The sequence below is a fragment of the Geospiza fortis genome, unplaced genomic scaffold, assembly GCF_000277835.1.
Source record: "Geospiza fortis unplaced genomic scaffold, GeoFor_1.0 scaffold237, whole genome shotgun sequence".
Taxonomy (NCBI): Eukaryota; Metazoa; Chordata; class Aves; order Passeriformes; family Thraupidae; genus Geospiza; species Geospiza fortis.
In genome coordinates this window covers 2,585,333-2,611,290 of record NW_005054319.1, presented here as the reverse complement: position 1 = coordinate 2,611,290, position 25,958 = coordinate 2,585,333, and the positions used below count along the sequence as shown (strand labels likewise).

At 39.3% G+C, this 25,958-nt stretch overlaps 1 protein-coding gene across 1 annotated transcript; it reads right to left on the bottom strand.

Annotated features, from left to right (window-relative positions):
• Positions 1 to 1,042: 1,042 nt before the first annotated feature.
• On the bottom strand, positions 1,043 to 25,958 carry CUNH7orf50 (chromosome unknown C7orf50 homolog). The gene is made up of 4 exons (XM_005420460.2): positions 25,953 to 25,958; positions 25,615 to 25,814; positions 5,752 to 5,833; positions 1,043 to 1,399 (listed from the first exon to the last, which is right to left on the bottom strand). The coding sequence occupies exons 1-4, from the start codon at positions 25,956 to 25,958 to the stop codon at positions 1,217 to 1,219; spliced, it is 471 nt and encodes a 156-aa protein (XP_005420517.1). The 3' UTR covers positions 1,043 to 1,216.

Below are 25,958 nucleotides of genomic sequence, written 5' to 3'. Positions count from 1 at the left end.
GAGGAGGGCATGCTGGTTTCTAGTCTTTTTTGGCTGGAAACATCCTTCTCAGTAAGTCAGAAAGCATAAGTTATTTGTTATTAGTAATACATTTCATACTTTCAAAGATTTGTACTAAGCCATGACGTTGAAAGCTGTCAAATCCACTCAAATGCTTCTTATTGGAAAATCAGGCCTGCATATCCATAGATCCTCCCCTCCTTCACCAACCCAAATTAAAGCTGTAATTCCCAAAGACAGCCACTCTTCTACACCACCACACATTTCATATAGTTGTTATTAATAAAGTATGAACAATGTTTGCAGAAACATTAAAGAATCAGGTCAAGAACTCTGTCTGAATACCAGTGTTATTAAATAAGCCAATCATCCAACTTTGAGTAATTAATGTCCTTGGTTTTTACTTGAAAGCCTCACTTTCAGCACATTCATAAAAGACAAATGTCCCATGCCAAAAGGAATGAACATGAATTAACTCTTTTGGATGCCAGTTGCAGGAGGAAGAGGAAAATGCAATATTGGCAGGCTGGATACAGCACAGCACTTCTGATTGTAGGCTAAGTTTAGCTACAATGTGATGATTTCACCACATATAGTCAAGGATTTGATCTGTTCCCATCTGTGCATTATCTGAGTATCTAAACAATTGCCCTAATGTATTTGAAAACTTTAAAATATAAAAAGAAAACGAACAAAGCTGATGGTATCTCCAGATCACCGTGTGAAGTACTAATAAGCAATTGTGTTATACAACCTGTGTTCAACAGACTGAAAATGATCTTTCCCAAATCCAAGTGACATCCTTCTGAAGCTGAAAGTGAGAGATTACAGCTGGCTGAGCATGCACTGTGCTGTACACTCATTTTAAAAGCTGCCATTGTAAAAGACCCTCCAGGCTTTATGTTGGTTCCTTTGCTCTTCTTATTAAGAGCTGCAACGTTCCTCATATTTAACAGTAACTAGAGGGGGAGATGGAGAAAAACTAATGAGAGGGAGAGAGGTTTATTCTTCTAAAGAGGTGCAATAAGATTAATAGCAAGACTATGGGCTATATATGTTATTTTTATTTCATCACCTGAAAACATGATAAATATTTTCAATTCGAAAAGATTACGAGTATAAAATTTAGTATTATCTTTACAAATCCTTTACAGCCTCTGTATGTGACATCCTCTCCTTCCCTCCACCAGAAAACAATTATGACACAGAAATATTCTCAGGACAGCAGTTGTAGAACTTGTCTGATGCGCTCACACTTCCCCAGCAGGTTTGGGTCTTCTCCATCAGAACCATCAAATTCCTTCATAAAAGCTTCAGCTTTCTGCACAGTTTTGTCTCGTGCATTGCCCTGAAGCCCTTGCAGATAATCCAGTAAAATGGTGAAATACTTGTCTGGAACCTTGGAAGAAAAAACAAAAGGAAGGAAAAACAGGTTTATTATCTCCCCTCTCAATATGCATTCACAATCACGTCACAGCATCACCTGAAAGACAATCAGGAGAATAATGGCACAGGCTCTGGAGTTTGCCAAGGTCCAACTGCAAGTGGAAATCCAAGTGGAAATGTTTCCTGCCAAGGTTCAAGCTGCCAGGAGAGATGGATGGACTCTGGTGAGAGGACTGTCATGTGCTCAGATACGGGCAAAGCATCTGAGAGGAAATGCTGAGCAGATGTGGAAACGCTGATCAGCAAATGCAAACACTGCCTGACAGGGAGCCCAAGGCTCTGAGGGTTGGTGGAAGAAAAAAACAAAATACATTAGCCAAACCCTCCTTTTGGAAACACACATTAAATCTCACTAAATTCAGTGAGAATTGCATGCATATGTCTGAGGGAAGGATTTTGCTGGAATTCCCCTCACCCTTCCTCAAAAACTGTTTGCTGAGATACCACCCACCATTGCACACTTTGACAGAATGCTTATACAAAGAACTAGAATTTAATTTGAAAAACAAACCCAAATTCAGACATATGGAAATAATTTTTAAATCATGCTGACTAAAACTGATAGGCTCTACCAACATGTCTAACATTAAAAGCACTTTAGTCATCTACAGTTGCATTATCCACATTTCACTCCCTTTCTAATTAACTAGTCAGAGATTAAGTTTTGGCTTATCTGGTACAACATACAATTTAAATGATCATTATATTAATCTTGACAATAATTTAGCAAGGACTTTGGAAGGATTTATTCAGTACTTCATACTGAAGTATTTTCAAAAGGAATATGTGAACAGACCTACGCTGATCTCAACTTCATGTTGTGTATCTGTGGAGCAGGTTTCAGCCAATAACAGGATATTTTTTGCTGTGAATCATGAGATGTTAAAATGATCTCACCCTGCAAATATGTTTCTCCATGTTTAACTTTACACATATAACTTGACATGAGTTAAGTTAAACACATACGTAAGTATTTAAAGGATTCGAGAGTAATTATTCGAGGGCGGTTTCGATTCTGCAAAGTATCAACATTTCAGAGCAGACAGAGCTTCAACAGACACTTAATTTACAACTTATTTCTCCATGGACATTTGGCAGCCGAACTTTGATCACTAAAACTTCTATCACTCCAAAAGAAGAGGAAGAAAGAATATTCCAACACTGCCTTCATCAATCAGGGGTATTACAAAGTAATAAATCAAAACTTAAGTCTGCGTTCAGCCTCGTAACTTGTACACTATGGAAAACCTTCTACTTCTTCACACAAACACTCTTGCATTAAAGAAACAATACAGTTACAAAAGAAATATTAATTTTACAACGAGTAACACTGAAATGGATTATCTATGAAGTGTTGCTATACTATACAAATCAAACACAGTGAAAAATATCTATATTTTTGAAAGTTTCCACTCACAATAAGCTGGCACTAATAACAGATGAAGCCATTTAGACACAAACAATTCCAGTGTCACAGTGTTCCTTTAATGTAGATACTCAGTACTGAGCTTTTAAAGTCAGCAACATTTCCACGTTTCAAACCTTGGCCAAATTGTCTCTGTAATTTACAACTCTTGTTCTCAGAGCTCATGGCATAGACATACCTGTGGAAGTACAGTTATTATTATATCATTTAAGCAAACTGCTTGAGGGGGCAATTGAAAGCCTGCTCTAAATTTAGAAATCCTAAGTGTGCAGACTTAACAGGAGGCTGCCTGAAGTCTAGAAAACATTTAGCATTTGGCCCTAAGGGTGTCCTAGTGTTCAAAAAGTCTGAATTTTTTCCTTTAACATAACCCAGCTCTGAGATTTATTTCATCAGGAGCCCACAACACAGCACCCCGTGGGCAAGGTAAGATCATATTTCCTCCTGACTTACACAGACAGCAGAGCCATAGCAAGGACTGGAACACACAAAGAAAGTTAATGAAATCCAAATTTTAATTCTTCAAATACAGTAGTACAAAAGCAGTAATTTCAGGAGTCTTGGTGAGGTTTTCCAAGGAGGAACACAATCCTTCTTCCAAGGTCAGTTCAAGGCTGGTTTGAAATTGGAGATCAAGATCTCCCAGCACGGCTCTGGGAAGTCAAAGCCAGGCTTATGGGATTTTGTTATTATTCTTTTGTTAAACTGTTTTGACCTTTTTCTTGTTTCTTTTTCTCTCTCACACACCAATCTTGCCTCTGTCCTAACTTCCTAATATACACTGGAGCTGATTAATATGGAAATAATCACAAGTGAAATAATTCCTGTCTTTGGGAAAAGCAGGAAACACTAGGAAAGAGTACCAGGAAAAGAACAGTTCTTACTTTTAAATTACACTCTGCAACTCTGTATTTTCAGACTTGGAGACCTGCAGACACCCACATATTTTGCAAAGCAAACACAGACACCAGAAGAGAGAAGTTCAGCTCATTGCTGCCAGGCTGCATTTTTGGGTCACCTTCCAAGGAAACTTCAGCCACCCACCACACCCTGAAATCCAAAAGCTGAAGACTGATCTAGCAACTTCCTAAAAATGCTGTGCCAGATGATAAAGACCAACAGATAACCTAGTGTTTATTTAATCCTGGGTGCTGGAGAAGTATGCACACCATAGGTACACAGGCCTGGCTTGGAAGCTGTCAGCCAGTCACCAGATGGATTTTAAAGGAGCTTAAAACACCATTTATCTAGCAAATTTTAAAACCTCAACTTATTTCTTTGAGAAAGAGGCCTATCAGTACAGGAAACTCCATTCAGGCCTTTGCATGGCTCTTCAGTAGGCATCCAAGTGACACCATGAGATCAAAGATGTGGCTTAGGAAGGAAAGAAACTTCTGTCTCCTTTTGTACTTTAGTCATGCTGGGATTACCAACAGATTTCATTCTGTAATGGACAGGAAGTTGAATTTGGGTATAAAAAAATATTCAAAAGAAGCTGGGTGTGCCCTCCCTATGGTCCTGATGAAGAAAGAGACTTCATCATATGCTTAATTATAAGCACTTGAGCAGTTCTACTAACTTCACTGAATCTGGATGCAGATGTTAATCATTCTCTGAAGCTCATATTCAATGCTCCTCTGATTTATTAAACTACAAAATATGTGAATTTAAATAAATCGGAGCACTTCCATCAGAATTCTAAGAAAAAGGAAGTTTCATTTCAGTGTTGAGAAATAAGGAGTTAAACTGTGTTTTGATACATCAAACAAATGCTACTTACAGTTCATTGTGTCCCAGCATATTTCAACACAAAACCAAAGTAAACAGGTAAAAAAAGTAAAAACATCCTTCTGCTTGCCAAACAATTTCTAGGTAGCTTTGAAGAGCATACACTGATTTTGAAAAGTTGATAAAGACTTCAAAGAGAGAAACTTAAAAACCAGAAGATAGAGCAAACAACCCAGAACCCAAAATCAAATTCGTATTCTGCAACCCATCTTTGTAAAGTATTTACAGCATGTGAACATTTTTGCCTTCATGAAACTCTGTTGTTAATTATCTGGCGGTCTAAAAAGGTAACACCCAATGTCAGGTGATTGGCTTTAGAGCTGCTGACTAATTTGGGTCAGGACTATTGGTATGAGTAAATGTTCAAGTGCACACAAAAAAATCAGCAAAACTTAACTGAATGTCAACAAAATGAACCAATAAGTGAGGCACTGTGCAAATGGGCAGAGGTTTGTTCTATTGCACAACAAAATGAATCACCTGACACCCTCATTTGATACCACAATGGTCAGATACTTATTAAAAATTCAATTTATGTTGTTTTTTAAGTTCCATCCATGAAATGAATGGATTTCAGTATGGATTCAAGCCTGGCTTCTGGTTATACTTTATGCTTTTCACAATCAACATCAGGTTTCACTTATATTTAAATGAGAGAGCTATTTTAACATCTTGGCAATATGGTTGTACATCTTCCACGGAGCCCAGAGATATCTGAAACTATATGAGAGCTGTGGTTTGCAGTATTGGGTTCCACATTAGGAAATTCAAACTAAGGATATGACTCAAATTCTCAGCAAACTCCAGATTTAAATAAATGATGAATCTGCTCTTTTGATGCTTGCTATATATCAAGTATAAAAATCTAGCATGCACAGGACAATGATCACCAACAAAATAAAAAGATCAGTGACAAGCAATTAAAATGCTTCAGCATCTTGGTTAAAAACAAAGTAATTTGTAAGTTGCTAAAAAATTATGAGACAAGTGCATGTCTAGTACTAGGAAGTTTTGGTTAATAAAGAATAGCTATAACTAATGTATAAGACTGTATCATATTTGTTCTGAGAAAAAGCAGAATCAATACAAACCTTCTCTTTATCATACATGTGCAGGAGAAGCCATGTCTGTCTTGTCTTCTGAAACTTCCATTCTTCTGGGTTTTTAGACCAGCTGTAGAAAATTAGGGGGAAAAGTTACTTAAATGGAATACTGTGATATCAAAACATTCTTTATTTAGAAAATATTCCCTACAAGGCTTCCAAGTGACTTTGTATGCATGACACACAGTGTCATGGCACTGTGGGACACAGATAGTGGCACACATTTTGTACAGGGCCACCTGGCCTCTCTGCAAAAAATTATAGGAGATATTATAGCCAAGAAGGTTAGAAGTTTTTTTCAGAAAGCATTGATTCCTTGAAGTTAAATATCAAATTCCACCCCCAGCTTTGGCCAGTCCTTTATGATAGGTCACTGCCCTCATTCGACCAGGACAATGGAGCACCCCAAATCCTTACTCCTGCTGCAGGGCAAACTGAGAATCTGGGGAGGTGCAGGGGACAAGAATCAAGCTTGGGTTTCAGAAAGTTGCTGTTTCACAATTAACTGAAATTTATATGAAATTAAGCAGCCTCTGAAGGACTGGCAGGAGGGACTTGTGCTACAATGGTCACCTCAGCAATGGCTGCAGCCCATCACAGATGGCTGCTCTAAACAGACAAAATTCATCCTTCAGCAGCAAACGTTTTAAGGCTTGGACTTGTCTAAATGCATGACTTAAATATTTATATTTACAGGCTAGAAAAATGGGGTTTTTATGTCTCTCTCATGAAGAATACTCAATACTGTTAAAAATGAGAGGCTGAACAAATGATTAACATCTGCAAATGTTTGTTGGCTGTTTGGCAAACACATTTTCAATATACAAAATTTTAGCTGGGTTAAAATAGCACATTCATGTGCATCTTGAACATGTTTTTAAAGCTGGTATATTTTGGTTTAGATAAAGTCATTTATTTGTATTAAAAAATGGGCAAACCAGTAAATCTATCTATAAAATGAAGACTACTTTTCAAAATAACGTGCTTGAAAATTAGTATTGTAACATGTACAAAATCTGACAGTACACTAAAGTATCATTTGAAAAGAAAGAAAAAAAATTAAGGATAAAACCCAGAAACTTTCACATTTATTTGATTTTTCTCAAAAGAAAAATAGGTCTCCAGAGGGTAGCATGCAAAATGCCATTAATGTGCCAGCTTGTTTTACACAGCAATAGAGAGCACAGAAATCAGTTGAAAAGCCAGCTGGGTATGAGAATTAGTATTGTTTAAACACTGTCAAGTCTAATAAAGCAAAAGAGTCCTCATCTTTGGTGAATGCTGCACCAGCAAATACATTGTTCAGTCAATTCAATGAAAGAGAAAAAAAAATGAGACCACAAATTTGTATAGAAAGGTTCCATGGCAGCCTCTGAAGAAAACCTAAAGAAAGAAATTATTGTCTTGATGTTCAAATTCAGAATAAAGAAAGAATCACAGCTCATTAGGGTTATCACCAGCTAAATATATCAAAATAGGTTATAACCAAAATATAAGGTAAAAATCAGACAGTTGACAGTAAATCAAGAAGGACAGACAAAAGCAATAACCACAATATATCATCCTTTATGTGCTTGAGCTAAAGTCTACTGATGAGCTGATTTAGAGGCTTCTTTTGGAATAATAATATAGTAGCCAAATAAGTAGGCAGAAGTTTGCAAAACAGATATTGCACAAAAGCAGAAGGCCAAAAAGCTGACTGATACAAGTTATGGAATTAAACAAAAAACTATTATTATGGTGAAGTCATCCCTTCTCCCGTTACCTCCAGCCTAGAACCCAAAGTCCTTGTAAATCAAAATCACACAACCCTTGGTGTCTTTGCAGCAAGGTGCCCAGCTGGACAACAAATGACACCACCTGAAGTGGTGGTGAGGAGCCAACAGAGAATGAAGTAAAAATGGCTTTTCTTGTGGGGGCAGTTTGTGGGGCCAACAGCAACTGTACCACTGTACAACTGTACCCAATCATCTGTACCACTGATTCTGTTTGCCAGGCAAACACAGCAGCTCCTGACAGAGAAACTGGGACTTCTGCAGGAAGTCCTTCAAAACAAACAAAATAAAGCAATGCCAGTGCTTTTTTTGCCTGTTCTTTTATGAGGCTCATCCTCAAGAAGAAGAAGGTAAGTTTAGAATTCTTTTCTACGTAAATAAAGCCTGGAAACAGTTCACATTACAGTCTTTGCAAGGTGACAAGAACAAGCTGAGTGACAGATCTGTGACTGCATCCCAGGAAAACCGTTCCTCTGCTAATGAAAACCTTTAACATGTGTTTGTGTTTCTCTAAACTGTTCTATGTATTTCAACATTTGTGATGATACCCATTGGTTGGACATGCCACAGAGTATTCTGAATCTTCTACTCTGCTAATTTTATGTTTCTATCACAGTATCACCTGAGTACTGTTGGCACTGAAACTTAAAAAATACAGCCTGATTTCACTTAATCTCCTATAAAACTATAGGATGTTAAAATATCTTTATTACCTAGTTTATAAACAACTGAGACCAACAAATGAGTGCACTATAAGGTTAATTGCTCTTATTAACCTATTACCAAAACCATATGCTCTCTTCTACAAGTTAAGGAGAGTTGTTGTACTCCTGCATCCAAGACTCCATATGGACTTTAACTCCTGTGAATTCTCTTGCAGAAACAAACAAAAGTTTTAGCTTGTCTTCCTGAAAGTTTCTGCTCTATATACACCACAATAATTCATATAAACAACAAATACTTTAACTTAATCAACTGCAGAAAGTACATTTGTGTCCATTATAGCACCAGAGCCTCACAAGCAATTTCTTTTGCTTTGTGATCTGTCCTATTAGAATTAAACACTACATTATTAAAGCAAGAAAAAATAGTATTTTCCTTAACAGTTATAGGTGTACCCCTATTTTCAGAAAATACTCCAAAGTTTTTAACTGGTACTCCCTCCATAGTTGAATCAACAATGCTTGTTTCTTCCTTTTCAGGGAAGTGGTCCTTCTCTTGACCCAAATTCCTATCAACCTGTGGGCAAAACACTCCTGATAATGGGTGCACAATCTTTAATGCAGATAACATGACAGCTGCTCCCCCAACAGTTATTAAAATAAAACTTCTCCACTGATTGCTATGATTATGGCAGCTTTTTCCTACTCCTGTGACACCTTTAAAATCTATGGAAAAGAATCACCCCATGACGAGGTGAGAGCAGTACCTCCTGTTATCAGGATGACATCATTAGTACATTTTTAGAAATGCTCAACTTCTAAACTAGAAAACTTCAACCTTTACAACACAAGAGAGATTTCATTTTGCTATTTACATGCAGATAAGCTTCCTTGAATTACTACAGCAGGAAAAAAGGCTTTTCCTTCAAGTGATCAAATATACAGAGCAAAACCATCTACATTACAGTTATAGACAGTTGCAACCTCTCTCACAGTTTGAATTCATTTGGTAGCTTCTAGAATTATCTGTGTCAGGATTTAGTACAAACTATGGAATTGGTTGAAAAATATACATGTGTAAAACATGTATTTTTCCAGTGTACCTCGGGCTAATTTTCAATATATTGTACAAACACTAATTGCTTTCTTTACACAGCTGATGTTTGAATCTTTCTCATGAGCTCCAGCTCATTGAAAAAACATATTGGTTGACTTTAGTTAAAGAGAACTTAAATGTTTGTGCAAATGATCTTCCTAAATGGCTTTGAAATTGAATAGACAGAGGAAATGAATCAAATAAATCAAGCAGCTTAGGAAATTTTAGATTCGGGCTTTTGTTTTCTAGCAAGAGAGTCTCATGTAGAAAAGCTGCCCAAGATTCTCACTGGTCTATCTCATAAATGACTTTTAGTGTGCCTACAGTCGTCTCCCATAAATCTACTCCCAAAACATGGGAATTCAGGCAGTGGAAGGAGGCAAACAGAAGGCGACTGCAGTGTGCAGGGCAGAGCTCTTGCTGGGGTGTCCCGGGAGGAGGAGATGGGGAAGGGAAAGCAGGCAAATTGGTTCCAGAAACACAGTATGAAAAAAACATCATTGTTACAAATTGGATTCAGGAAGTCAACACAATGCATCTGCTGAGACTACTGGCCAGGACAAAACTCTACAGAGCTGTCACAACCAGCAAATAATCACTGAGTGCAGAAAAGCTCAGGGCTGAGAATCAACCATTTTACTGATTCCACTTGAAAAACTTATTGAGTGGGAGACAAGTCTCAAGAAACCAGAAAGACAGACAGGGATGTGACTGCTGACACCTCCCAGAGCACACAAGAGCAGTGCTGTGCGCCAGATGCAAGGACACCTCACCTACATCCACTGCTCCAGATGAGTGCCCGTGGCAGTGCAGCCCACCCTGGATATACCTTTCAGCCTCAGCATCTACCCAAGGAAAAGCAGATTGCCACGGAATTTGGATTTCTCCAGCATACAGCCCAGGATTAGCATCAGGGAATTAACTTGCAAGTTTTCTCCAGCCCTGAGGAGCACTCAGAGGACAGCCTCCTGCAGCTCTCCTGTGATTTATCCCATGTCTGACACTCCCAAGCTTCCCTCAAAGGAGGGACAGAACCACAGGTCTGGCCCATTGCAGCAAAGGCAGGGCTCCACTGGAAAGATCTATGGAAAACATTAAAAGCATCTACAACACTACACAGGAATGGTCACATTCTTCCTCTGGGTACTTTTCTGTTTTGATACACAGTTATTCACCACTCTGCAACCTGTCCTTAAGGATCACCTGTGTCCTTCCACCCCAAGGGAGGCTGAACAGGAGTTATGGCCCACAATTAAGGCTTGCAGGAATCAAGTTAGACCCTTTATTCCCCAAACTCTCTGCAAACAGCATCATTCCTGAGAGCTCACCACCCTACCCATAAAATGTGGATAACAGGTGTTTCCTCAATAAAGAACAACCATACTCCAAAAAATTCCCTTAAAGATATTTAAAGCCTTGCTGAAACCCTTGGCACTCAAGGGATGTGCTGGAATATTTCACAGTGCAATGCACACAATTGCAGCCTCTTTAAAACCCCATGCACTGGGGTTTAAGACAACCCACTGCCCTTATAAGGCCTGAATTTGGAAACTCTGAATGCTGTTATCAGGGCAGTCCAGAGGTGAGCCCAATGCACATATGGCCAACAGGTGAGCAGGGAATGCTGCACCTCAAAGAGGCTCCCTGGAACCCCTGGAAGCAGCACAGAGGGAGCAAAAATTTGGCATTAGCTCAGTTTTGTGGGAGAAGAGCCATTTTATGGATGGAGGTTTTATATGGATATATAAAAAATATATGGATGTGGATGGAAGTTTAACATATGCCCTTATAGAGCATATAGTGAAGTAGGAATAATAATTTTTTCTCCAGTTACAACACGTACAATTATTTAAAGGGAAATGTAAAAGGGTTTATTTTTATTGGGGGTATTCAGAGTTTCTTCTATTTCCCTCAGGGGTATTTAAAATGGATTTACTTTTGCAAAGATGTTTTTTGAATGTCTGGTGTTCCACACAAAACTGCATGCCCAGAAAGCTGCCTCATGGTGAACTTCATTGCTCAATCCAATGTAAGAAGAAATCTCTGTTCAAGTGTGTGTAATGCTGATTGTCCTCATTTGGAAAGAACAGCCAAAATTTAAATTCTAGATATATTTTCTGAGACTGGACTGGAATGGCTGCAGATAAAATCTGGAAGCACAGACCTGTGGTGAGACCCAATATTAGGCATAAGAGACAACTATAGCCTTTAACTGTGTTTTTCTCATGTTATGGATGAATCTGTTTATGTCCCAACTCCAACCCCTAGAGAAAGTTAATATATTTATGCTGATATTCTCAAATCCAGTTTGGAATCTAACTAAATTATGACTCAGATAAAGGTTTTTCTCATTTTCCTGGAAGAAAGAAAAGACACTAATGGAGCTCGTTTGCCAAAAGAAAACTTTCTAAAATTGTCAACAGATTTTAGAATCAGTGCCACATTTTTGGTTGAAAATCCTGGCACCATTTTTCAATCTGTGGTTTAAAAACATTTTTTAATATATTCTTCCATCTGGTTTAGACACAGTATAATGACTATAGACTTGTGAAAAGGCAAGGAGAGGAAGCTTTTTTTATATTTAGGAATCACACATGCAGGAAAAAATAAATGTGCTTTCAAGTGTCCCATTTTTGTCCTGATGTCCAGTATTAGGACAGCTTGCATCTGATTATATCTATGCAGCAAACAGGTCACAGGATTTTCTTAGAAAGTATTTATAAAGTGAAAGGAAGGGGCCTTTGTGACATAAAGCCAAGTTTGATTAGATCTACATAAAATATTTATCAGAGCTTATCTTTTATTGCATGTACTTTTATCACTTGCCATTATTTGTAAGGTTTTATATTATGTTTGCATCCTGCAGCTTCAGCCAAGCTCGAAATCCTCTTCCTCCCCCACCACAGGCTCTGTTCAAACGCAACATGAGACGTTCCCTTGAAGAGCTTCAAGTATAAACAGATGAGACAGATGATTGGTGGGAAGAAAAGTTGACCCAGAAAATTGTAACAATGCCTCCAAACCATGCAGCAGGTCGTGAGGAGAGCTCCTGTCTCTTACATCTGGTACAATACATGTGGGGAGCCTCCCTGTGATTCAGCTTCTCACAGGCACCAACCCACCTGCAAATGCCAACAGCATTCAACCTTCACCATTTCTTTAAAAATTATGTTCCTGATATAGTTATTTAGTTGCTGGTATCCACATTAGCCCACCTGCAGCAAAACTGCATTTTGATTTGAAAAAAATATATATAGCAGTAATAACGTGCTGAGAACTTGCTGTTGTTTTCAGTAATAACAAAAAGGTCAGGCTTGAACGCCCACAGCTACTATTACTGTATTTCTAAGCTAAATGTGCTTTTCATTTTACATACATTCATAAAAAGAACACAAAGCAGGAATTGAATTATCACAGAATAAAACAAAAAATAGAATTTGTGCCCTTCACAGCCAATCTGTTCTGCTCCTGCAAGGAATATACAACCAAGTGCTATCCCAAAGTCCCATCTCCTCTCCAGATGTCTATCTTTTCTTGCACTTAATTCTGGTCACACTGATTCCTGCACCAGAAATAAGGGAAAGGGAAAATGAAAACAACTGTTATGGCTCCCTCCCATGAAGAACATCCTGGGGGGTACGAGGAGATAAAGAGGGCCCCACACTCTGCATGAAAATCATGTAAGGAGCCAGCTGCACGCAAAATCCTTTCCAAAAGTTGGCACAAGTCCATTTATAGAAATGCTTTCTGAAGATCAGATGAGCGATATGCTACCAGACCCAGAAAAAACAAATATGGTCCATTCTCTTCTCCCTTACTGTTACACCAAAAAATGTCCAACTGTGGTACAGAGCACTCCTGCAAAGGCACAGATTCAAGATGAGGAGCTCATTTTCATTGCTTTTTAAGTTTAAATCAGCTTCTAAAACTTTAAATGTCCAAACAACCAACAAAACAAAACAAAAAAGTCCGCCATCACAAATCCCACCTCCCCAAAAACCACAACAACAAAACCCGCAAAAAACCCACCCAAACTTTTGTGCTTTATTAATAAAACACAAGAAATGTATGAAAGTGCATGGTTTTCCATATAGCAATGCTAAAAATAATGCTGGAAGAGAAAAACCTTGATGTGAAACTTCATCTGTGCAAGTTTTTAAGGAAGGATGAAGAAATGGCCACTTGGAAGAGGATTTGGATACTGAAGTTGGCTGATTGGTTTTGCTCTGAACCAGCCAGGACACCCAAGAACCAATTTAGTGCTGTTACACTGAGCTGAAGGTTTGTGTTCCTGTGTTCTGCACAGGCTGTTTCAGGAAGCCCTGAGGCTGCAAAGTGATGCTGGCACCCTGGGAAGATGCCTAATCCAGCTGGGCCACTGAGCAGCAGCACTGCTGAAAATGGGCTGCCCTTCTGTACCCAGATGTCTTCAATTTGTCAGGTTGGGTGTTTCTGTGTGGTTTTTCTCTTTGCAAAAGCCTAAGGGATTTCCACAGCCAAGGGATTTCTGCTGTTCCAAAGTTAAGAGCAGCTTTTCACTGTAACAAGGAAAAGCAATGCTCTGGTTCTAAAGAGATGCCAAATGCTGACCTGCACCACATCCCAGAACCAGACACATCTTTCCTTGCTGCCCCAGCATCCAGCAGATCTAGTTCCAGCTGGCCTCTCCTCTCCACAAGATTCAAATCCTCTTCCTGCACCTTTCCCAGTGGGGTTTCCCCAGGTTTTTGAGGAACAGGAGCTGCTTAGAGGGTGGACCATGGCCACCTCTGAGGGGTGAAACCCAACCCAGCAGTCTGGAGGATGGCCAGGCAGGATGGGTGCCAGCAGCATCTGTGAACAGACACCACCAGTGTCCTCTCCTTGCCTGACAACCCTGACAAAGAACTGGCCTCAAATCAATCCCATCCCTTGTGGTACCCAGGGACTCCCTCATGCACCCTCCAGGAAAGGGGAAATTCCCCCCTCAAATGGAAGCTGAACTTTGAGCCTGTGCTGCAGGACTGGCCCTGTAACTCTTCTACAGAGCTGGTTTGTTCTGATGACAATGTCCTGTAGGTATAGAACTGTCAAACTGTCAAACACTGGATTGTCAAATTCCTACTGAGCCCCTTTGCTGAAGCGAGTTCTCTCAGGACAGTATTGAAGAACTGCTATTTATTAATTTGGATACCAGCCCTTGATGCACTGTTGCAGAAATTATATTTGCAGGGTTGGTTTTTTTTTTTGTTTTTTTTTTTTTGGTTTTTTTTTGTTCTAAATGAAATCCAAGTATTTTTATTGCTGGCTAGTTAGACAAAGTTCATTTTTGCCACAGGAAAATGTAGCCCTCTTCAAATTCCTACTGAGCCCCTTTGCTGAAGCGAGTTCTCTCAGGACAGTATTGAAGAACTGCTATTTATTAATTTGGATACCAGCCCTTGATGCACTGTTGCAGAAATTATATTTGCAGGGTTGGTTTTTTTTTTTGGTTTTTTTGGTTTTTTTTTGTTCTAAATGAAATCCAAGTATTTTTATTGCTGGCTAGTTAGACAAAGTTCATTTTTGCTACAGGAAAATGTAGCCCTCTTCAAATAACCCATCCCACAAGTGGCTCTTACAGTGCATCTGAGAAGTACCACATTTGGAGTTATTCTGGACCAACAAGAATATATATAGAAAAAACCAAACCAAAAAGACATGTCAGCCATCCTTGTCATTTTTTACATCCCAGCCCGGACATCCCACAGCTGCATTCATCAGAAGTATGGCAGAGGTGGATGGAGCGCTGCAGACCCCATGGCACCTGAATCTCCCAGGTTGGAACCTTACAGAATGATTTACTCTTCTTTTTGCAAAGAGCTCTACAAAGGGACAATATCAATATCAAGATCAACCCAGAAGTGTTCAGCACTTCACAGCCCCCTGACATTTTTTTTATTTAGCTGAGATATTCAGCTATCTCTCACTGCATATTAAAATCTGCTGTCACACCAAGGTGTTCAGGGCAGTGTAAGATTCCCCCCTTCCAATACCCTGTGACATGTGCTGCACTACTAAGATTTCAAGTCATGTATTCTTAAAGAAATTGATCTGCCAATTACTGCTTCCTGCAGATGGCTCTCATTCCAATTCAATTTCATTCATATAAAAGTAATTACTGATACCTTTTTAGGCATCATCTTATTAATAAATGTGTGAAGGAGGAGACAAGTTTTATTAAGGAACTAGTTTTATTATTTCAAAAATACTTCTTGTTATTCTAACTCTGGTTAGGAAGCCTTGACAGCTCCCTGGAGCTAATTGATTAACAATCATTGCCAACTGCATTTTAAATTTTAATTCTGGCTTTGGCTGACTAGTCTAAATGATTCCCTAGAGCTACGAAACTCCTCACCACTACTGTGAGTATTTGGGCACTGGATGAATAGTTTGAATGTGTTTGAGGAAGTGAGTAGCAGTGTTAATTCTCCCAGATCTGAATTTTATGACACAGAGAAAATATAAAAACTCCCTTCTGTGCTTCTGCCATGTCAAGAACCTACTCTGAATGGAGGAAGATGGGTGAGCACAAAATGCATTTTCTCAAAGCCAGAAGGAGGGTTAAGGATGGGATGCCTGGGCTTGGAGCCAGGAGTGAGGCAGGGAGTTTGGAGAGCCAGGGGAGAGCAGACTTCAGAAGCTGGGAGAAAAAGCTGTGCCTCACACTCCTCCAATGCAACCTCCCTGCAAATGAAATATTCCCAAAATAAAGTAAATAACCCCTGCCATCTGCTTTTAGTTAAAAAATTTCAAGAGGTAGTTTGTTGTAATACTTGTATGTGAAATGGATTATTTTAATTATTCTGGTTTTATTTGACCTGAACACTGCCAAATTCTCTCCAAAGACAAATGGAAAAGATCAAAGTGCTTGTGTGAGGTTTTGAGCACTTTAGTGAGGAGTGATGATGTCTCCTTACAGTCAGGATACAGTCCTGAAGCAGACTGGTCTGTTATTAAAAACTTCTGAATCTCCCTTATATATCTCACAAGGTTTCTGAAAGTAATACCAGATGAAACAATATATTAAAGCTGCTTAATTATTCAATTAGATGCAATCTCTTTTGTACAATACTATGGAAAGATGAAAGCTGCATGTCAGCGATAAATATCTAATGGCTACATTTAATAAACTGTTAAGAAAATTCATTTATACTAAATTTTATTTTACTGGAAATGAGTTATTAAAAAAGGAGACATAAATTTTTCTTAACCAGGTTTGGAAATCAAGATGCTATTTTACAGGAAAGAGCATCAGACAAAGAAACCTTAACTATTTTTATCCGAGTATTCATGGATTTAATACATGTACTCTAATTTTCCCCATCTAAGGAAGCACTTTACAGTCCAGCAGTTATGTACTGCTAATACAACTTATAATTGTGACAACATACATGTGAAAAATTGCAGAAGTTTTAACCATCCTATTGATAAAATTATCAGTAAATAAAAGCACAGATGAGATGCTGCTACAGAACAAAATCCATGCCAACTTCACTTTCAAAAGAAGGAATTGAGAAAAACCCTGCAGGTCTGTTGGGAGCAGACATTGGTACAGGGCCAAAGAAAACAGAGCCTGTGCTCAGATGAGAAGAAAGTTAAGTCTACTTTCCCTCATCACACTTCTCTGGAAGGAGACCTTTGGACAGTGCAGGGACTTTGGTGAGTCACGAACTTCATCACTGTTTAATTTATCACCTGAAAAATGGGGTAACATAACACTTTCTCAAAAGCTGTCATAATGAGAGTAAATAAATCAGTGTCAAAATATTCTCATTTATTTATCGAAACACAGTTGTGATATGCTATCAGGAAAGGTATGATGGAAAAGCAAGTTATCATTAGTATGGTGGGGAGAAGATTGAGACAGTATGTTTAAAAAAACCATATAAAAATCTCTTTAAAGACGGGGCTGAGCAGTCAGGTATTTTTCAGTTGATGCAGTAAATGATAGATGTCAGATGAAAGGATTTGTGAATTCATGTTAATGATGTTATTAAATACACTATTTCCATATGAGAATGTTTGAACAAAATGCCCAAGTAAATATTTTGACAGTTTTGTTTCACACTGAAAAAATGGTAGAAGTGCGAAGAGACAGAAGGTTCCAAAGTAAATCACTCTGCAGTTTTTACTGAAATACGCTTTGTGAGGTGTACTTGTGACCTTCCATAAAATTAATTCAAAGATTTAGAAATACAAATAATTTGATTTAGAGCCATAAAGCAGGATTAGAGTTCCCTATTCCATTTTTCTTCTTTTGTTAAATTTAGTGACCATTTATGGTTATGGAAATTAGTAAAGAAATCTCTTTCCTCTGCATAAACTAAACAGGACAATGAGCAGATTCTGAAAGATGGAAGAGCCACTGACTCCACTTGAGGAAAATTTACCATGGGCCTGAGCTTCCCTTTCCTTCTCCACTCAAGCCATACATTAGTGCTTATCAAAGGGGTAAGAAAGCTACTCCAAACACATTCCCTATAGGAAGAACTTTATCCAGGATAATATTAATAGCTAAGCCATAAAAAGTTTGGTTCAGGGAAGGTTGTATTAGTCCAGCTGCTCTTCCAAAGCTCAGCTGAATGAGTTGCATCATAAGCATTTACTCATTTGGCTGGAAAATCATGCAATCATTGATGTTTCTAAAACTTACTTCTGAATGAGTTGAAAATACCACAGAAATACTTGCAACATCTCAGAACTTCCAGGTATAACTAAGCATAAAAATCTCAGAACCTGACCTGTCAGAACCTCCCAAAGACCTATTTTGTCTCTAGAAGCCAGAGCTGCTTATCCAACAAGCTGGATATGGCAAAATACATCCAAAAATATTTGTAACTACCTAGGATCTTCATAATTCAATCCATGACTGTGGAGAGGACTTGCTAGAGATTATTAGAATGAAATTATTTTACACAGGAATTCTGTCCATCTGGACCATTTCCAGGATAGTATTACAGATACCCAGAATATATTGCTAAGGTTTGTTTTCTTCCCAGAAGTTCTTGGTAAAAATAGCTAAGATTGGCTCTGAGCCACTTAAAAGGGGTTTGTTGTTGTTGTTCTTTCTTTTGGTTGCCATTTTTAGACTGTTTAGTAAATGATATTATTTGTCAGCATTACCTTGAACTGACAAGTTTATCTTCAGCAGCAGCTCAAGAAGCCTCAGTGCCCACTCTGGCTCAGAAGTGTTGTCACTTGTAAATCAGCAACATGCAGTGCCTGTCATCTGCAGAGAGCCACAGCTTCTTAATTCAGGCTCATCTGAGTGTTAACCTGGTTATTCAGTTTCCAGAGCCAACTATTCCTGCACAAGCACTATCTTCTGTTCAGTGCCAGTGCAGGCATCTCTTCACCATCTGCATTGCAAAATTGAATTTGAATGGAAGACCTTTCTTTCGGTGAGCACTCTTCACACAGAGTCTGGCTCACTCATTCTGGAGAGCTGTATTATTTATAAGTGGAAAAAGACCAGAGATATAGATAAGGAACAGTAAATCTGCATGATCTCACTAAATTAAGAGTAAAATATTCATGTGCTTCTTTAAAAGCAGTGAAATTGTTGTATTAGAACCATAAAAAGCAGCTAACCCAGCAAGAAGTTAATAACAGTTTAAAAGCAATTTCTGCACAATCTGACATCCTGTGGATGTCATGTGGGGGTTAGAAAAACACTGGCATGTCTCCAACACATATCTACATATCACTTGCCATCAAGACACAGAAAAGTGAATCCAGAAGTCAATGACTCTATCACAGGGAATGAAAATCATCGACTCAGGCTGCCACCAGACATCTTGATTAAACAGGCAGAAGCTGAATAGTGCTGTTACTGAGAGTGTAATGTGACAGTCACAGAATCCTAAATGCACAGTTTGAATAATCAGAGGATAATGAGAACACTGATACCTGGAAATGGGTATCATAAAGCCAACTCTGAAACAGGAGCACATCTGACTTGCTGCAGCAAGGCTGAAGAAGGATGAGAAACCCTGAAAAATGTGTTACAGCTATAGTGGTATATTCTAAATGCTACTATATTCTAAATGCCAACACTGTCATTTACAAAAAACTCAGTAATAGTTGGAGGGGAGAAAAAAAAATCTTTTCTTGTTCAGAAAATTCAATGTGAAATCTCAACATTCTATGGCTCAAAGATGAATCCAATGCTGTTACCCATAAAGCAAAGCCAGAGAGTGAGCAGGGAGGAATCACAGACCCCCAGTCCCTTCTGCTGGAAGGCAGCTCCAGTAAAACCACATTTGTTTCCAGGTGTCACATTCCAGAAGGATCACAGGCTCGGGAGTTCAAAGAAGAGCACATCAGGGACTGGAAGGAGCAGTAGGAGAGGAAGGATCATGGATGTGCTGCTCCACTGGAGGGGCAGTGAGACTGAGAAACCCACTCAGCCACCAGCAGGGTGTAAACACCAGGATGGGAGAAATTATTTATGAACTGTGGGGCAACACTATGGTTTAAAAAACCTTGCTTAATAACAGGTCCAACACAGCAGAACAATTTTTCTGCCTCATATACCCCACCAGCAAGCTTTGTCTTCTGCAGAACATAATGTGCCTGAGCATGCTAACAGGATAGCTCTAAGCAGCACAAAATCTGTGGAGTGAATACACCCCCTCCACCTACCCCCCCCAGAATAACTGCTGGCATACCCACACCCTAAAAATAGGAAAGGTGTGGGCATTGCAACAGAGAGCTTTGTAGAGCTTGTGAGTAATGTCAGGGCTGCTAGGGAACTGCAAACAAACTGAGGTGGCTTCATCAGATGAAGTTACACAAGGGAGTGTAGGATAATGGCAAGGTAACTCTCAGCAAGCTGAGACTCCTTTGCCACCAACAGAGACAGTGGCTGCCTTTAAAATGAGGAAGATCTCATTTTCTTAACATCAAATGGAAAACTTGCAGATTTACAGACGTGCTGCTTTAGGTCGAGGAGAGGAATCCCACTTAGAGGCAGGTCAGGCCCTGGTAAAAATTAGAAGTCAAGTAATACAGAAACTTGGAGAAGTGCTAAAACAAATTCACTGATCTCTAGAGTATTAGGAAAAGTTCAAGTCTTTGAAATCAGATAGCAGCAAGTGCCTGCCCAAGTTCATAGAAAACAGAACAACCCCAAATGCAAATTTATCCTGTATCTGACTCTGGATTCATGAGGCTTCTTGCAGAACTAATGAATATGACAAAATGACTAAAGGCATGTAGGAATAGATTAATTACATCCATAGTTAATGCTTGCCCCAGAACCTTTAAAAAATAACCCTGGGATTATTAAAGCAAAACTATTCCCCTTTACTATGCCCCTAATCTTTGAGAATTGCTGCTCTTTCAAGACACCTTAAAGCCCCAGTTGTTGAAGGGAATTCAGGAACACTGCTGTGTCTAATTACAACACTTGCTCTTAAGTTCACACACTATTTTTGTTATTAGCTAATTGAGATGCATTACTTGAGCAGTTCTCTAATGTTTTATGAAATTCAAGATAACTGATGAGCTTAGATATTTGCTGCACCTTGCAATCAGGAAGGAAACTCTATCTCAGTTTTGGAGAGCAGGGGAAGGAGAAATGCCATTAAATGCTAAAGTTAGTTGCTAACCAAGCCAAGGAGTCAGTCTCTGGAAGGAAAAAAAAAAAAGACCTGTGTATGTTTAGATTTTTAGTTTATCAGTTACTCTTCATATCTAAAAGCTTAAGCTGTTGATGGTGAAACATCAATATCAGTGCCAAGTTTGAAATTAATATTGATATAGACCAGCAGAAATGAAAATTATTTAAATTCAGAATCAAGTATCAAAAGCCATCACTGACCCTGGCTAAAAAAGTAATCTGTGAGAAGTAAAACAAATTCAAAACATTATGAATCAACAAAGGAAACTAAATGTGACACAAGCCCACTCGAGGTGCTTTAAAACTAGAAATTGTTTTCAACATTAATGGCATGGTTATGTTTGTGCAGAAGCTCCTCCAATGGAGTCACCTGCCCCGGGAGGGGTTGGATGAATGGGTCTGAGATTTCCTGAAGGGCCACCATCATCTGAGCTGTTTGGCCACAAATCTCAGGTGTTGCTGCCCACTTTATAGCCTGGCACCAGCCTCTCCTGGTTCCTTAAAAATCAGAAACTTCAGTGAACACTAATCCACTTCTTGATTCCCTTCTCCAGACAGCCTCTACTCCAGAAGGAGTAAAAACTTGATATGCTTTCTACATGTTATTTCTATTTCTACATCTATATAATATATGACATACATTAAAAAAATAGCAAACTATATAAAAAAAAAAATGCTTCCAGCAACAGCCCTCGAATTTCTGTATTCTCTGAAAGGAAGAACAACAACATTTCAGCTTTAAAATCTCCCAGGCTTGGCACTGCTTGTAATAAAGTTTGACTGAGGACCGGGATCTGTTTCCATTGTGCAAACCCAGCAGATAAACAACTGCCCTGGGTTGTCCAGGGCTGTCAGCAGGGCTGCCACCACACTCAGCAAAAACCACCCTGGGATCTGCAGAGTCAGATGATTTCCTCACGCCATGGGAAATTCTGCCTGTCTCTCACTTTTCTTATTCTGTAACATGCCCTTGGTTTGTATTATTCTAGAAGCATCTTTTTACTTTAAAGACATTCTCTGAATCTTGCCTGAATTTAAATTAGGCAATGAGAAAAATAAGATCTATATAAAGAAAAGTGACAAATACTAACAGTATGGCGTAAATAATTTCAAAAATAATTCTACTTCAGCACCTTATTTTTCAAATTTTAGTACATGATAAATAGTACTGCAAGGCTTAGTTAATTCACAGCACACATGCAGATAATATTATCTATTATTTCTACTTCAGATGATATGAATCTTGTACTTTCACATTCCTTTAGTGACGTCTTTTCAGATCTCCCTCTATTCCTTTGATGGGTGATGGAGAAATCCATATGTGCAGATCCATACGGCAATGAACTTTCCAAGCCAAACACAAGAACAGCAGCTTCTAGGAGAGGGTGGCTTGCCAAGACAAACAAGTTCTGCCAACATTTTAACACCACAGAAGGTCAGTTAGGTTATAATTAAACCTAATTACCATTCTCTAGAATTGCAACATCTTTTCACTTGAAGCTGTCTGGATGCTCAGAAAAGGATGAATTTTTATTCTAGATTTTCCAAGAATCACATTAAGCAGACAATGGAGCATTCCCTTTAAATCTGAATCATCACTTACCGTCATAAAGGAACAAGGCATATCATCATTAAAAGGAAGAGATTTGAGTACTTTATTTAGCCACTAATACTTCATCACTCTGGCTTTTCCCTATTCCTCTGAAGCAATTCTCTATTCCTCTGAAGCAATTGGGTTTTTTTCCTTCTGTTCAGTACCACTCTGGGTGGTACATTATTTCACTTTTTTTTTCTTCTTCAGAGTTTTATAACCTTTCTGCTTCAGCTCCCCATTTTTAATCCTCTATCTTCAGATCTTCCTGCGCGCTCCCTGGGCAAGCTGAGGATCTGACAGCAGTAACTTTTCTCTGCCAGCTGCTGCCTTGGAAGAGAACTGTTCTGGGAACCACCTGAACTCATCTCACCAAGGAAAAGATGAGATAAAAATTGGTAAAGCAAAGTCTTTTTTTCTCTCCCTCTTTCCTTCTCACACAGGCCAAGAGAAGGCAGGGGGGGGCAGAACAGGAGTAATTTGGCTGCTCTTCCTTCATCAGGAGTGTAAATCTGGTCATGCTCAGCCTGGTTTTACTCAAATGAGCAAGGAGCTGATCTGGGCTATCAGAGTCACCCAGCTCACAGGGGAGACCCTTCAGCTCCTCAGGTGCAGTAGCTGGGGGCTGCAGTTTGAGCTGGCATCAGCTGCTGCTGCATGTGGCCAGGCCATCTGCATGGTGAGAAAAGCCTCTCCCAGCTAGGATGGCCTTCCAACAAAATGATAATTTGATCCCTCTGGAAACTGGACAGCATCAAGGACCATTTGTTTTTAGAATCAAATAACAAAGCTGGAGAATGGGAAGACCTGCTCAGCTTGTGGCACACTGTGCCAGCAGTGGGGACCCCAGCAGAAGGGGCACAGGTTGGCAGTGCTGCCAAGGGGAGCCAGGGCCTTGGTGCAGCCCTTGGAATCCTGCTGCACTGCTGCAGGGCTGCAGGGCTGCTCTGCAAGCAGCAGGAAGAGCAGGATGCAGTGAGCAGCCCTGCCCTGCACACTGTGTGCCTGATTGCTGCCATCAATGCTCTCTTCATTAACTCCCCTGGACTGACGGCACGAGGCACAGCTTCGTACAGCTGGGCTCTCCTGCTGCAAACAGTCCCTCAATAAATAAAAATGACAGCTCCAGTTATCATATGGTACACTGAGTTCCACCTGTGCTACAGGAGGTGCACATGCCATCAGGCAGTTCAGATGCCACCTCACCTACCCACACTTCTGTCATGGAAGGCTTTTCTTGTGGGTGGGGCAAAACACAAATCCACAGCACTCTTTTGTTTACTTCCAGTTTCATTAATTTCTTGCATCTATAAGATTTACTTATCCTCCCACAGATTATTCATGCCTGTAGCCCTGCAAAAGCATGTAGACTGAAATCCTTCACCCACTCAATATGCTGGAGAGCTTGAAATGAGTTTCCAGAACCTGGATTTTTGTCTCCCTTCTCCAGCTAGTCTATTACTTCTTGGATTCATTTAAATCCAGTTACTTCTTTTGCAGTCTTATTGGGTTGAAAAAAAGGTCTGAGGTGTAAGAGGACTCTTCTACTATAACTGTAAGCTGTTTTTCTATAATTAATAATGGTTCAAGATGGTCCAGGCACATTTGGGGCTAGAATGGTGACTATGGCTATGTTTGCCTGGCAGTTCAACATCTTATGACTATTCCTGCTAAGTCTACAAAATTCAAATTGTCTGTTGCTGAAATAATCCCTCACAACCTATTGCTGCACATACAGTGCATGGACTCTGTATGACAAGACCAAATGACAGAGCTGGTTTTCTGTTTCAGAGTAATTTGGTACAAGTTAAGTGAAACTCTAGAATCAATTTTGTTCAAATATTAGTTCAAATATAATTTCATATTCTCCCATGTAACAAGGTAAAAATCCATACAGATAACAGTGGAATAACAAGCAAAACCCTACAGCTTGTTCCTTTACTTTCTAAACCTGAAATGCATTATCTGGAGATCCACCATTTACCAGAGCACACATAGCAGAGAGAAGGCTGAGCGGATGGTTCAAAGCTATCTGTCAATCCATTTGCAGTTTCAAAACAGTGGTGAACTGCTCCAGCTGTTTTCCAGATCAAAAATATTATTGTCATTTTGCTATCTCTGCATGCTGAGGGTTATGTAACAAAAATGCACATGTCCCTCTGCCTGGAATGCAATTAATTTCCTCCCTCCCCACTGTGAGTGGTAAGTAACAATTCAGACAGTCTGGATGCTTCAGTTTTGAGCACAGGCAGGGATGCAACCCTGGATTAATTCCACGTGGTAACCCACTATTTGTAACATGCCAGTCTTCTGGAGGTCTTACAGCCAGGGTATACTTTGCAGTTTGGAAAAAAATAAACATTATCTTCCTGTTTGTACATGACCTCTTTACTGTCTGTGGGGTACCCTGAGTGCTTTGCTGCAGTTTTTTAGTTTAAGCACAGACTTTGCTTTATGCTGGAATTTTAAGTCTTCCAATAAGTGTGCTAACTGGATGAAGGGATTGCTAACAATCTGAAATAAGCCACTATACTTGCTGTTCACTTTGGTATGCAAAAATCAGTCATTGTACACTATTAACTTTAAAATAGTGGCAAAATCCCATCTTGATCTACAAATATCCAAACATTCTGCAGGTGGGTGAATTCAGACTCTGTAATGCTTAACCACTCCATGGAATTTGCTTATATAAAGAGAGCAACTGGAAGTCTTTTGCCTAGAACAGCACACTCAAGAAACAAAACTCATTTTCTCAATCCAATCTTTTTTGGAATGTGCCTTTCATCTCTGTAAGTGCAGCTAAGCCCATGATATTTATATAACAACCATAAGATCTTCAGGACAGGAGCTGCCTTTCTATAAAATGTTTGCACCATACTTAACTTCTCTCTGCTGTTGCTGTAATAGAAACACAATGGGGTGATCAGCTGTCCTCCAGGGTGTCAACTGAGATGAAACATTAACTTAGTACTTAACTGCAGCAATTTCCTTTAATGTGTTATTGCTCGGTACAGCTTGCTCTGGGTTACTGGTTTACAGCTTACTTCTGTAGGCAGCACCTGCAGAGGTTTTACTGTTCTTACCTGGTTAAATAGGCCAGAGCCCGCTCACATCCCGACGGCTTTTTGGGCTCCACCTTTTTTATGGGGATTCCAGCTTCCCTCATCAGCTGTTTCTCCTTCTTCTTGCGCTCTTTTTTTAATTTTCTTTCCAGTTTCCTCTTTTCCTCTGGAGTAAGTTCTTCCTCTTCCTCTGCAATAAGCTCTTCCTCTTCTTTTGTAGCCTGAAATAATTAACATTTAAATGACGTATTTAACTTTCTATAGGAAAGTGAACAAAACATGCATAAATGTAATTAAAGGGCACAGGTAATATTTAAAACCAGAGGATTCAGGTTTCATATTTTTACTGTTCACTGTACTTCCAT

Bases quoted from the DNA above. Each gene is read 5' to 3' on its own strand.
- CUNH7orf50 (XM_005420460.2), bottom strand. The intron at 5,834-25,614 runs GTAAGAACAGTA...AATTTTCTACAG, and splicing joins GCTCTGGCCTATTTAACCAG to CTGGTCTAAAAACCCAGAAG. The intron at 1,400-5,751 runs GTTTGTATTGAT...TTTTCTTCCAAG, and splicing joins ACATGTATGATAAAGAGAAG to GTTCCAGACAAGTATTTCAC.